Raw genomic sequence first — 13,601 nt, 5'->3', positions numbered from 1 at the left:
TAATAATAGTCAGAAGAGGATCTATGACTTCTGGATGCTTTTAGGAGCTTAGATGGATTGGGTCTAACATACATGTTGTTGGTTTAGATGATTTAACAAGTTTATACAATTCTTCCTCTCCTATAGTAGAGAATGTGTGGAACTGTTCCTCAGGTGATCTATAGTGCACTGTCTGGTGCGATACTGAAGTTGACAGCTGAATGGTTACAATTTTATCTCTAATAGCATCGATTTTAGAAGTAAAGTAGTTCAAAAACACTTGTTGAAGCTTTATTTTTCGTTATTTTAGCCACTGTATTAAATAAATAACCCGGGTTATGTCTGTTTTCTTCTTAAAGAGAAGAAGAAAAGTAATCAGATCTAGTTGTTTTTAATGCTTTCCTGTAGGATAGGTTAATTTTAGGGTGTGAGTGTGCTCATTATACCATGGTGTCAAACTGTTTTCCTTAACCTTCCTTAAGTGTAAAGGAGCAACTGTATTTAAAGTGCTAGAAAAGAGAGAGTTCATAGTTTCTGTTACATCATCAAGTTGTTCTGAGGTTTTGGATATGCTAAGGAATTTGGATACATCAGGAAGATAACTTAAAAAGCAGTCTTTTGTGGTAGAAGTGATGGTCCTCCCATACTTGTAACAAGCAGTGTTGGGAACGATACTTTAAAAAAGCAATTAGTTATAGTTACTCACTACTTGTTCCAAAAAGTAACTGAGTTAGTAACTGAATTACTCTATAATAAAAGTAACTCGTTACCAGGGAAAGTAACTATTTGCATTACTGTAAAAAAAAAAAAAAAAAAAAAAAAAAAACATGTCAGAGAATTTATACTTTTTTTTTTTTTTTTTTGTAGTTTTCACAAGTCAGTTGAAATGAGTAGAACAGACAGGTACATAACTTTTAATATTTATTGCACGTCAACAGACAGCAAGAGTTTTATCCTGCACTTCATGTATTATTTTTGTAAGAAAAATGTTTTTGTCCACTAGCTTTGAAGATGCGTGTCACACATTACATGTACACATTACATGCACGTTCTGGCCTTTGACCACAATGAATTTGAAGTAGTGCTTATATCTTCACCTTGAAAATGCCAACTTTTCATCGGATTGCTCCTGACTCGCCATCTCTGCTGCTAATCTTTGTGTAGCTGTTGCGTGTGTGTATGTGTTTGACGCCGCTGGTGCAGCCACGTGTGCCGGCATGTTTGTAAAAACACTGGCTCTGATTGGCTACCATGAAACACATGACTCTGCCTTAGCCAATCACAACCGCTTATCTCATCATTAACCCACCTCCACACTCGCTGTGTGAGCCAGGGGTCCGTTTGGATTGCATAGTTAATTAAATCAATGCATAGTAACGCACCGCATTTAACGTTCAGTAACGTTAACGGCGTTGTAACGACAGGAAAAGTAATTAGTTAGATTACTGCGTTACTGAAAAAATAACGTTGTTACCTAACGCCGTTCTTTTAAACGCCGTTATTCCAAACACTGGTAACAAGTAGTAGAATTTACAATTCTGGCTCTATGAAGTTTGCATAAAACTACATAATGATCTGAGATATCATCACTTGGCTGCATAATTTCAACACTATCAACATCAATTCCATGTGACAGTATTAAATCTAGAGTATGATTTCGACAATGGGTAGTTCCTGAAACGTGTTGTCTAAACCCAATAGAGTTCAGAATGTCTATAAATGCTGATCCCAATGCATCTTTTTCATTATCAACATGGATATTAAAATCACCAACTATTAAAACTTTATCTGCAGCCAGAACTAACTCGGCTGTAAAATCACCAAACTCTTTAATAAAGTCTGTATGGTGGCCTGGTGGCCTGTATACAGTAACCAGTACAAACATAACAGGGGATTTATCATTAACCTTTGTTTCTCTGGATAATGTTATATGAAGCACCATTACTTCAAATGAGTTATACTTGAAGCCTGCCCTCTGAGAAATCCTGAAAACTTTGTTATAAATTGAAGCAACACCTCCCCCTTTGCCTTTTAGACGCGGCTCATGTTTATAACAGTAATCTTGGGGTATGGACTCATTTAAACGATCTCATCCGTCTGGCTGAAGCAAGCCTAAAAGGACGTTTAGGACATTTGACACGCCACTACTGCATTTAGTCACGAAAGCTTAACATTTTCACTCTTGTACCGATAAATAAATTCAAAATTAAGCATTGCTTGGTAATTTGTAAATAGTGTCATACTAACAGCTGTCTGAAGTTTTGGTTGATTGTAATTGATTACATACCTTTCTATCAAAGTTATGACATTATCAAGATTAATTTGTTCTGACAGTTTAATTCTTGAGTTCTTGTCATATTTTATTACCATTTTCCAAACTATAGCAAATAAACTGTGATAATGTTAGAAATGTTGAAGGTGTCTGAATAAATTTTGGTTTGATTGTATATACAATTTTTACAGTGAGGACTATACAGTGCTATTATACATTTAATTATTCGGTTTCTGTATCTGGACACCTACACACTTGAAAACAAAAACTTAAACATTGTGTATATAGCACAAATAAATAAATAGAACGGACATCCAAATTAAACAATTTCAAACAGGGCCCACTGGTACAACCTGCAACGGGGCCCCGCTGACCCCAGCTACGGCCCTGTGTCCTAGCTATGTTTCTGGAACTGGGAATATTTCAGTTGTGTTGTTGTCAGGGTCAGAGAGCTCTCACATTTCATCAAAAATATCTGAATTGTTGTTCCGAAGATGAACAAAAGTCTTACGGTTTAGAACAACATGAGGGTGAATAATTAATGAATCATTTTGGGGTGAACTAACCCTTTAAATATCTTTCTGATTGTCAGGATCCTCCTCTTTATGTGACATTTAAACAAAACAAAAAAACTTCAAATCTTGATAGGACAGTCATGGGTTTGATGCCATAAAAGGACTCAAAAAACATTATTTTTCATGCTCTAAACAATGTAAAGACATTGAAAAAAAATCGTGTCTTAAGAGGATACCTTTAGCCATATTTTGTTATAAATGGTGTAGCTGCAGACAAATACACAGAAAGGACTATTAAACTGACAGAACTGGTCCTTAAAGCTGAAGTTATTTCACTCCTGCATGCGACTGCACAGGTTTAGGTGTGTTTAACGTGTTTTCTGCAGTTGATTCATGACGGAAGGATATTAGGTCAAAAATTGCAAAAAAATTGTAACAATTTCAAAACATCTGTTGTGAAAAAGTAGAGTCACTCTAGTGCTTCAAGTTCATCATGGCTTACCATTGAGCAATATCTAAATGTGTGTGTGTGCTTGTGTGTGTTAAACATTGCAGTTTGGATGCTGCTTTAACGTGCATCTCATTTGAAGATAACCATGCATTTCAGTGTAACATTATTGTGGTTAAGCAGGAATAAAAAAAAGTCATCAGGAATTTTTTTCAAACACCTAAAGCTAAGACAATCTTAACTTTTATTTATAAATGAATTCACAATAAGAGCTTTCTTAAAGGGACAGTTCTACCAGAAAGACTCGGGAGATAAAATGTACGAAGCATACATTTATTGACAACTCAGCAAGCATAATTATAAATTTCTTTGGCGTAAGGCCCCATCCATAGTTCGTAATCTGAGGGTAGCGGACATGCATTTCCTGCCTGAAGACGAAGGCAGGGGCGCATTCCGACCCCCAAAATAGATGGATTATGAAACCACCAGACAGGGCCAGCCTTCCCCCCAAAATAAGTAGATGAAAGTATATACACCAGTTGTGAATGCTAAGGTTTCTGGAAGATATAAAGAGAGAGTTAGCATGATCAGTATGAAAAACGTTAGATTAAACCTCATATGCCTATGTTTAAATGAATATTTTTTTAAATAAATATTTTCATTTTATTTCAGACATATACAGGCCTCGATAGACCATATGGAAATAGCCGCGATAGGACAGACAAAGACAGGACTCGATAGACCATACAGAAATAGCCACGATAGGCCAGACATAGACAGGCCTCGATAGACCATACGGAAATAGCCGCGATAGGACAGACATAGAAAGGCCTCGATAGAGCATAGAGAAATAGCCACTATAGGCCAGACATAGACAGGCCTCGATAGACCATATGGAAATAGCCGCGATAGGACAGACATAGACAGACCTCGATAGAGCATACAGATATATACATACAGTCTTGTTCAAAATAATAGCAGTACAATGTGACTAACCAGAATAATCAAGGTTTTTAGTATATTTTTTATTGCTACGTGGCAAACAAGTTACCAGTAGGTTCAGTAGATTCTCAGAAAACAAATGAGACCCAGCATTCATGATATGCACGCTCTTAAGGCTGTGCAATTGGGCAATTAGTTGAATTAGTTGAAAGGGGTGTGTTCAAAAAAATAGCAGTGTGGCATTCAATCACTGAGGTCATCAATTTTGTGAAGAAACAGGTGTGAATCAGGTGGCCCCTATTTAAGGATGAAGCCAACACTTGTTGAACATGCATTTGAAAGCTGAGGAAAATGGGTCGTTCAAGACATTGTTCAGAAGAACAGCGTACTTTGATTAAAAAGTTGATTAGAGAGGGGAAAACCTATAAAGAGGTGCAAAAAATGATAGGCTGTTCAGCTAAAATGATCTCCAATGCCTTAAAATGGAGAGCAAAACCAGAGAGACGTGGAAGAAAACGGAAGACAACCATCAAAATGGATAGAAGAATAACCAGAATGGCAAAGGCTAAGCCAATGATCACCTCCAGGATGATCAAAGACAGTCTAGAGTTACCTGTAAGTACTGTGACAGTTAGAAGACGTCTGTGTGAAACTAATCTATTTTCAAGAATCCCCCGCAAAGTCCCTCTGTTAAAAAAAAGGCATGTGCAGAAGAGGTTACAATTTGCCAAAGAACACATCAACTGGCCTAAAGAGAAATGGAGGAACATTTTGTGGACTGATGAGAGTAAAATTGTTCTTTTTGGGTCCAAGGGCCACAGGCAGTTTGTGAGACGACCCCCAAACTCTGAATTCAAGCCACAGTACACAGTGAAGACAGTGAAGCGTGGAGGTGCAAGCATCATGATATGGGCATGTTTCTCCTACTATGGTGTTGGGCCTATTTATCGCATACCAGGGATCATGGATCAGTTTGCATATGTTAAAATACTTGAAGAGGTCATGTTGCCCTATGCTGAAGAGGACATGCCCTTGAAATGGTTGTTTCAACAAGACAATGACCCAAAACACACTAGTAAACGGGCAAAGTCTTGGTTCCAAACCAACAAAATTAATGTTATGGAGTGGCCAGCCCAATCTCCAGACCTTAATCCAATTGAGAACTTGTGGGGTGATATCAAAAATGCTGTTTCTGAAGCAAAACCAAGAAATGTGAATGAATTGTGGAATGTTGTTAAAGAATCATGGAGTGGAATAACAGCTGAGAGGTGCCACAAGTTGGTTGACTCCATGCCACACAGATGTCAAGCAGTTTTAAAAAACTGTGGTCATACAACTAAATATTAGTTTAGTGATTCACAGGATTGCTAAATCCCAGAAAAAAAAAAATGTTTGTGCAAAATAGTTTTGAGTTTGTACAGTCAAAGGTAGACACTGCTATTTTTTTGAACACACCCCTTTCAACTAATTGCCCAATTGCACAGCCTTAAGAGCGTGCATATCATGAATGCTGGGTCTTGTTTGTTTTCTGACAATCTACTGAACCTACTGGTAACTTGTTTGCCACGTAGCAATAAAAAATATACTAAAAACCTTGATTATTCTGGTTAGTCACATTGTACTGCTATTATTTTGAACAAGACTGTATATAAACCGCCAGTAACACCACCACCAGTAATTGCATGAATTTACCTGATTTGTTACTGGAGAGCTTGCTGAGCTTCGAGAATGGTTTTTGAATCAAGTCTGATGTATGGTTCAAATGCTGAGGAAGACCATATGCCCATGATCTTAATAGCTGACGTAGAGATTTCTCGTTCAGCTGCTGAAGTAGCTGCCCCAATTCTGAATGAATGGCCGGTATAGAGAGAGGGGGATAGACTGCAGCTTTTGAGAACAGTGGTTAAGTGAGTTCTAAAACAGGCCTTGGAAAGGGGTGCTCCGTTAGGTAAAATAAAGAGCGTTGTTCTAGGCCAGATTTTAAGGAATTTCACCATGGCTGAGAAGGGACAGAAATTATTATTGATTTTTGAAATTGTTAAGGTAGCACCAGAACCTTGCGCATCAGTTTTGAGTGCTTAAGGAAGGGTGTGAAGAATTTAGGTTCGAATCGTAGGTCTGAAAAGGAAATGCTTCGAGAAGGATCAAATTGATTCGTTTCTGAAGTGAATTCCCCTGGACGCATTAACCCGTAGAAGGCAGATAAAAACACTGCCTCAAGAAGAATATTGAGGTACTTAGAAAGTAGGACATAGCGGACAGAAGTAATTAATTTTTCAATATAGGCAGGGTAATAGGCAGACGTTTGTCTTTAATTTTGTTGGAAGATTTAACTAACCCCTTAAGTAGTAATCGAACGGAATATTCAGGAAAAAGGCTTTGAAAATTAGGATTATAAAATGTAGCATAGAATTGGATGCCGGCGAGAAGTCTGCGAATAGAAGAAATTAGAAGATAGAAGATTGCGATTTTTTTAATTAAAGACGAGAAAGTAGCAAACGGTCGAAATTAGGATAGGAAAAACTGAAATTTGGAAGGAAAAACAAAACATTGGAAATGCGGACCATGCAGATGTGTAGGCTTTGAGTGTAGAGGGAGCAACGCCTTTAGAAATGTAATTTCTAGCTGACGTAAGCAAGTCATTTAGTTTAGTATTATGTCTGCTAACGGAGGGCAGATTGAAGGATCCGGGTTGGCTGAGGGGCACAGCTGTCTGAAAGTCTGAAATCGAAATCAAGAGAGCGCATCAGCAATAGCGTTTAAGTGACCGGGTATGTGTTCAGCTTTGATAATAAAATTAAAAACAACGGACTGCCAAATTAACCATCTCAGAAAAGGCATGATCATATGGGAAGAAGATCTACCTTTATTAATGATGGCGACTGTGGCTTCATTTTCGCAGCGCATCAAGATACATTTACGTGACCATTCTGGGCCCCAGAGGACGCTGGCGAAGGCTATAGGATATATCTCGTAAAGCGCGGATGAAACCGAGTCAGAAGTGGTTTTGGGGAAGTCGTTGGGCCATTTTTCAGCAAACCATTGCCCTTGGAAGAACCCCCCCGAAACCGATTGAAGGGGCCGCGTTGATTTGGAGCGATGATTCAAAATCTTACTTGTAAAAAAAATAAATACTGTTCCACTCGTTAAGCAGTCTTAATTTAATGTCAGATAAACAGCCTTCATCTAGTTGGATCTGTTTGCTTTGTTTTTCCACGGAATGTGCCAGAGTTAACAATCTTGAAATGAAAGCCCTGCTTTGAGGAATGATTCTCATAGCGAAATTTAGGTGTAGCGAAAGCAAATTGCACTTTGATATGGAATGTAGGGAGGGGAAAGATAAAAAAAACATTCTTGCGAGTTTTTTCGGGGGGAAGAGAAGCTTGCTTTAGCACTGAATCTAGGGAAATCCCCAGAAATTCTAATGAAGTAGAGGGTCCCAAAGTTTTCTCAGCGGAAAGGGGGATGCCGACGTCGCTAAAAATATTTTTTAGAATGTCCAAGACTGCAGATTTCTCCGAATTGAGGCTTTTCCTCGGATTGGATGTTTGTATCAGCATGGACAGACCGATTTCGGATGCGGATCCTTGCAGAAACTGCAAATATGTTCATATTTACATTGAGAGAAGGAACAGAAGGATTCATTAAAGTTATTGCAAATAAAAGCGCCTTTGTGTTCTGTAATATAGCGTTTCTTGCTGTCAAGTGGAAGCCTTACGTTATCAGCACTTTGGACAGCGTGCGGCTCTTGGCTGGCAAATGCTTTGGGGTAGAAAGACGCTGAGTGTTCGTAAGCACTACAGATGTTACAAGCCAGCGTTTTGGCACCTTTGTAATGGCGAACGAGCAGTTCAGTGTCCGTCACAGACCAGTCTAGTCTGGAGTTAAACAGCGAAATAAAGGAAGCGGATTTAGCGGAGAATGATTTATGATATTCGTAGAATAATGTCCCCCCGTAACGTTGATTGAAGTCAGCCATCATGGCTAAATACAAATCCAATTCTTCCCTTCGAGAAAACCTGGGAAAACCTGACACAGAATCTCTCTGAATAAGCTGAAAGCAATGACAAACTCTGCGAATGTAAGATTCCATTGTAACCTTGGATCTGAAGTTTTAAGCTAGACTGCCACGTCACCACAGTCGACCACCTTCCTGTCAGCAGCAGGCGTGGGAAGCAGAAGTGAAGCAAGGTTTAAATCCTTACCTTGGATGATGTTTGTTCTGATGTGGGAGATACCACAGCAGCGGCTGGAGTAATGAAATGCCTACCGAATAGCTGGCCAGGGGTTGCTGTTGAAAGGTTAAATAATGGAGTTTCGGTTGGAGCGGAGACATCTTGAAATGGAGTCTGAGCCGGTTGGTGAAAATTTGCCGGGGCTGAAGAAGTAGAAGCAACACTCTGGGGATCGCTTATTCCCGTGGCAGGAGGACGAAATTGAGGAGTTACGGCGAAGTTGCCAGCCGGATCTGGGCCATCGAAATTAGCAGCTGACTGTTCAAATTTTGCCATCCTTGATTCCAGACTTTTGACTGTTTGGGAGAGGCTTTGAACCGCTTGGAGGAGTTGAGTCTTAACTACATAAGGCTCGGTGATGTCCGGATGAACATGTGCCCGAGCATGCACCGTGGTTCTTTTGGCTGGATGTGGTGACGATGACTTCGCTGTTCTCTTTCTGCCGGCTTGTTTTGAGTGGCTGGGCGCTGAAGGAGTAGCTAGATTAGAGACGGACTCAGGTGGATTACCCAGGGTATTTTGGGCGAGAAGAAGAAGATCCTCTCTGGACAGACCTTGGCTGACGGGAATGCCGGCTGATTCCAGAGTACTGTACACATCCTCGAGAGACCACGTAGCCCATGGCGAGTCACGGCGTTGGAGGTGCGTGCTACGCCGAGTTGGAAGACGATTGGGGTATCGTTGGACATGGTGGTTTAGCAGTAAACGCGAGCAATTGTTATCACGTCGGCATCTGGGAACTCAAACATGTGAAAGTACGATCTTTTATACCGAAGTATAAAGAAGTGATTGGATAATGATGAAGGTAATAAGTGATGAAGTAATTGAGTCTTCCTGGCAGAACTTAGGCTAAAGCTTTAATTTCTATTGGCTACCAACATCTGTTTGGTTACCAACACTTTTCAAAATATTATGTCATATTATATAGTAAATATTATGTGATATTATATATTATTTACATATGTTCATCAGAAGAAAGAAACACATACAGGTTTAGAACAACATTAGGATAATTAAATAATGACAACCTTTTTTTATTTTTGGCTGAACTAGCCCTTTAACTTGTTCATTGTTTCTTGAGGCGTTGGTTGAAAATGCAGATAAAATCAATGTTGAAATAAATTTCCTTTTCAATTCCTCTGATGATAATAGAACAGGTTGCAAAAAGCAAAGACAAAAAAACTTGTCCTTTTATTGCATCAACACCATGACCGTCCTATAAAGATTTTTTTTTTTAGTACATGTCAGACAAAGTGGAGGATCCTGATGATCAGAAAGATATAAAAAGATGCATTCATCGCCTGAACATTCACAAGATTCTGAGCGTATACGGTGAGTTTTATAATTTTACAGGAAAATGTATATTATGGTTTCTTTCTTCAGAAAATGGCAGAATGCATGTTTATGCTGTAATAAAGTGACTGTATTTGTCTGAACTGTATTTCAGGTGAATCTGATCCTCTGAGCTGGACGTCTGAAGCGATGATCACTAACATGATTGTGAGTTTCTTTATGTGAGAATGTGAGTGTGATTTTGTCAGATGTAGATCAGCAGACTCAGATCTTGAGTTTGTGTCTCTTAGGTGTTGCTGTGTTTGTCTGCTCTGTTTCCCGTCTTAATGTGCGGTGAAGAGGTCAAATCAGATTTTCTTTATGTCAAAGACTGCTCTGATATTTATGCGAGTGGATATAGCACCACTGGTGTGTACACCATCACCACAGCAGATGGACCGGTGCAGGTCTACTGTGATGTGGAGGCTGTCGAAAAAATTGAAACGGGACACTGGCTGGTATGTGATTCAATGTGCAGAAGGATATTTTATTATCAGACACACCCCAGTATGAATGACATCATGATTTCTAGTAACTATAATAAGCTGTTATTCAAATAGTCGCTCAGTTATTTTATTTATGCTCTTTATATCTGTCAGAATTTACATTTGTTACAATAAAGGTTGTACACCTTTAACATATTTTTAAAAGATGAATGATGTGTGAAAACGATGAATGGTTTCTGAATGTTTCAGGTGTTTCTCAGGCGAATGGACGGCGAGGTGAATTTCTTTAGGCGATGGGAGAGTTATAAGACGGGTTTCGGTAATAAAACAGGCGAACACTGGCTAGGTGTGTATTTTTGTCAGACGTTTGAGCTTAATAACGCAAACAGTGAAAGAATAAACAATCACAAACAGAGAGACAGGAAGGACTACAGTATAAATGCTGATTATATTTGTTATTAAAGTTATTAAACCAGTTTTATTTCATGTTTTCGACAGGTTTAGAGCTTCTTCATCAGCTGACGCGTAAGGATCAGTATAAACTCAGAGTAGATTTGGAGGACTTTGATGGGAATAAGGCTTATGCTGTGTACAAGTCTTTCTCTGTGGGCTCCGAGGCTGATGGATACAAACTGCAAGTGAGCGGCTTCGTCAACGGAGGAGCAGGTGAAACAAACTTCTGACAGTTTAGTTTCCAATTTCTAAATGTACCAGTGAAATGAAGAATTTAAGCAGATAAAATGATAGTAATTAAGTATTTAGTAATTAAAGATTTTAATAAAACATTTTTTAAAGTCACTTTATTTTAAACGTCTAAATGAAAATGTCTCCAATGAAAGTTTCTCCTTTCTGTAGGTGACTCTTTATATTATCACAATGGGATGAAGTTCTCCACCTATGACAACGACCAAGATAATTCAGGGAGCAATTGTGCTATGATATATTTTGGAGGAGGGTTTTGGTACAACAAATGTTATTACACAAACCCCACTGGGCACTATTTGTGGGAGAATGATGGGACATTAATGGACACTGGAGCCACCTGGTACTATTGGAAGAACAGCTGGGATCCTCTGAAGTCCATCACCATGAAGATCAAACGTGTGAAGTAGAGCCGGGCTTACAAACGCTTCACTGCAGCTTTTTGTGCACATCCACAGCTTCATGCATATATCTTTAAATATGGTGACAAACAAGTCCATTTTTATGATGAAAATTGTTTCAAAACATGAAGAAATTTTTTAATATGAAACAATTTCACTCATATTCTCTTGAATTAAAAAATATATATAAAAAATAATTTGGCAGGTTCCTGAAAAATCCTTTGCCCTTTAAAAAAAAAAAAAAAACTGTGTTGAAATTCCAGGACTTGACTTGATGATGTTTAGGGTTATATTTATGCAGAATTATTAAAAACTATCAAGTGTTCACAAACTTTTAAAGCAGCACTGTATGTTATATAATAACTACCATTATTTCATAGCATTATGCAATGTTATATACAATTTTGTAGAATGTTGTAAGAAATGAATCTTTTAATCACATCACGCTGGACATTTCAGTGTTTTAGAAACACAAAAACTAAATTTGTCACCTGGAATGTTGCCAGAGAGATATTTTGCTTGCAGGACCGTTTTTAAACATCCACACCAGACTCAGTCAAAGATGTCTATGTTTCTTTGTTCACAGGTATATTGTCTGATTCTCTGTTCGCCATTGCATTTGTAAGACTGCCAGCAGTAACATTAATAGAAAGGGGTGTCCACATAGTTTTAGCCAAATTTTGAAATGAATGATGCCAGTAAATGTACAAATACACAGATAAGACAATGACAGAACGGGGTCTTAAACCCAACCTTATTTCACTCTTGCACAGGTTTAGGAGTCTGGTCTGGGCTGCTTTTCCTAAAAGCATGGTAAGCCTAAATTCAGGTTTCATTGGGACTATGATGTACTTAAGGTTACAATGCTTTTGGGAAATGCAGCCCTGATCTGCTGTGTTACTGTTAAATAGACCTGACATATTTCAGTAGTTAACTCATGAGTGAGGTTCACCTAGTGTTGCTTGGACATTAGATCAATATGTCAACATTTCATGACACTGGAAGAATTTTCAACACATCTGTTGTGAAAAAGTGCAGTCACCGTTGTGCTTCAAGTTCATCATGCCAGCGATCTAGCGATAGCAAGACTATCTTGATCATTTTTCAGAGAGTCATTTTTCAAGTTGTCACAGAAGAAGAAGGTTTATTTTGCTCAAATCCCTGGCATCTTTAGAAAACTTTAGTTATTAATGTGTAAAATTAAATTCACTTACATTTTTGAGAGGAAAACATTTTGTGGGTGAAATCCAGTCGTTTCAAAAGGCATCAGTAGGTTTGGCAGTTTCTCTTTTCCCAGCTCATGGCTTTTTTTTCACTGTGATTGTTCTGTAATTAATTATATTGAACATTTTATAATATGCATGGCATGGGGGTCTTTATCTTATTTTCTCTTTAAATAAAATGCAATGGGAGCTGCTGTTGCTATAGTACAGAATAAAACTTAATACTCATCACATTGAAAGATGAAGAGTGCATTTCTTGTCCACTTTGTAGAAATATTTTATGTTCAGCAAAACAAAGGCACTCATACACTACTTTTTGGAAGAACTATCCCTTTAAGCTTTTATTTTTCTTAAGGGGTTTGTTGCAATCAGATAATCACTTTCAGATTAAATCAATGTAGAAATAAATTTCCTTTCTGATGGCTATGGGTGAGTATGACAAAGCAGGTTGTCAAATGAACAAAACCTTGTCCTTAATCGAACCCATTACTGTCCTAAAGAGATTTGAAGTGTTTTTATTTTTTATTTTTCATGTAAATGTCAGATAAAGAGGAGGATCCCAGATTTTAGAAGAAAACTTTTCTATTTAAAGTTGGTGCTAGTACAGGTTTGAGAACTAATGTCCTGGTTTCACAGACAGGCCTTAGACTAAGCAAGGATCATAGTTAAGTAAGGACGTTTAAGTCATTTTCAGTAACATGCCTTAGAAAAAACATTACTGTTGTGCATCTTGAGACAAAACAACTGTTTTTTCTTTTTTTAAGATCAGTCAGTGCAATTGTCTTTTAGTTGAAACCACTCAGAATTACATTTTAGTCCAGGGCTGGCCTTAAGCATTGTCTGTGAAACCAGGGGTACAAGTAACACAGTTTGCTCATGTTTTACAATAAGGTCTTTGTTTGTTGTACATGGAATGATAATGTTCTTGATTTTTTGTACTAAGTGTGTGTTTGTGTGTTAGTAATGCTATATGTCATGGGGACAAAAGGACTCCACAAGGATAGTAATAAATAATGACCTTGTGGACATTTTGAGGTCCCCAATCAGGAATCAGGCTAATACATCTTACAGAATGATGTTTTCTATGATGGCCAGATTAGGTACTT

General features: G+C 38.1%; 1 protein-coding gene across 1 annotated transcript; it reads left to right on the top strand.

The window, feature by feature from the left end:
* Positions 1-9,564: 9,564 nt before the first annotated feature.
* LOC113114398 (microfibril-associated glycoprotein 4-like) lies at positions 9,565-11,343 on the top strand. The gene is made up of 6 exons (XM_026281331.1): positions 9,565-9,723; positions 9,839-9,891; positions 9,975-10,181; positions 10,419-10,515; positions 10,668-10,835; positions 11,025-11,343. Exons 1-6 carry the CDS (start codon positions 9,633-9,635, stop codon positions 11,279-11,281), a joined length of 873 nt encoding a protein of 290 aa, XP_026137116.1. The 5' UTR covers positions 9,565-9,632; the 3' UTR covers positions 11,282-11,343.
* The last annotated feature ends 2,258 nt before the right edge of the window (positions 11,344-13,601 follow it).

Source organism: Carassius auratus, chromosome 14, assembly GCF_003368295.1.
Source record: "Carassius auratus strain Wakin chromosome 14, ASM336829v1, whole genome shotgun sequence".
Lineage (NCBI taxonomy): Eukaryota > Metazoa > Chordata > Actinopteri > Cypriniformes > Cyprinidae > Carassius > Carassius auratus.
This window is presented reverse-complemented; position numbering and strand designations above follow the sequence as displayed.

What these genes read in the sequence shown, in the direction of transcription:
- LOC113114398 (XM_026281331.1), top strand. Translation starts at nt 9,633, where the DNA reads ATGTCAGACAAAGTGGAGGATCCTGATGATCAGAAAGATATAAAAAGA. An exon ending in CGATGATCACTAACATGATT is followed by an intron (nt 9,892 to 9,974) that starts GTGAGTTTCTTT and finishes TGTGTCTCTTAG; the next exon opens with GTGTTGCTGTGTTTGTCTGC. An exon ending in TTGAAACGGGACACTGGCTG is followed by an intron (nt 10,182 to 10,418) that starts GTATGTGATTCA and finishes TGAATGTTTCAG; the next exon opens with GTGTTTCTCAGGCGAATGGA.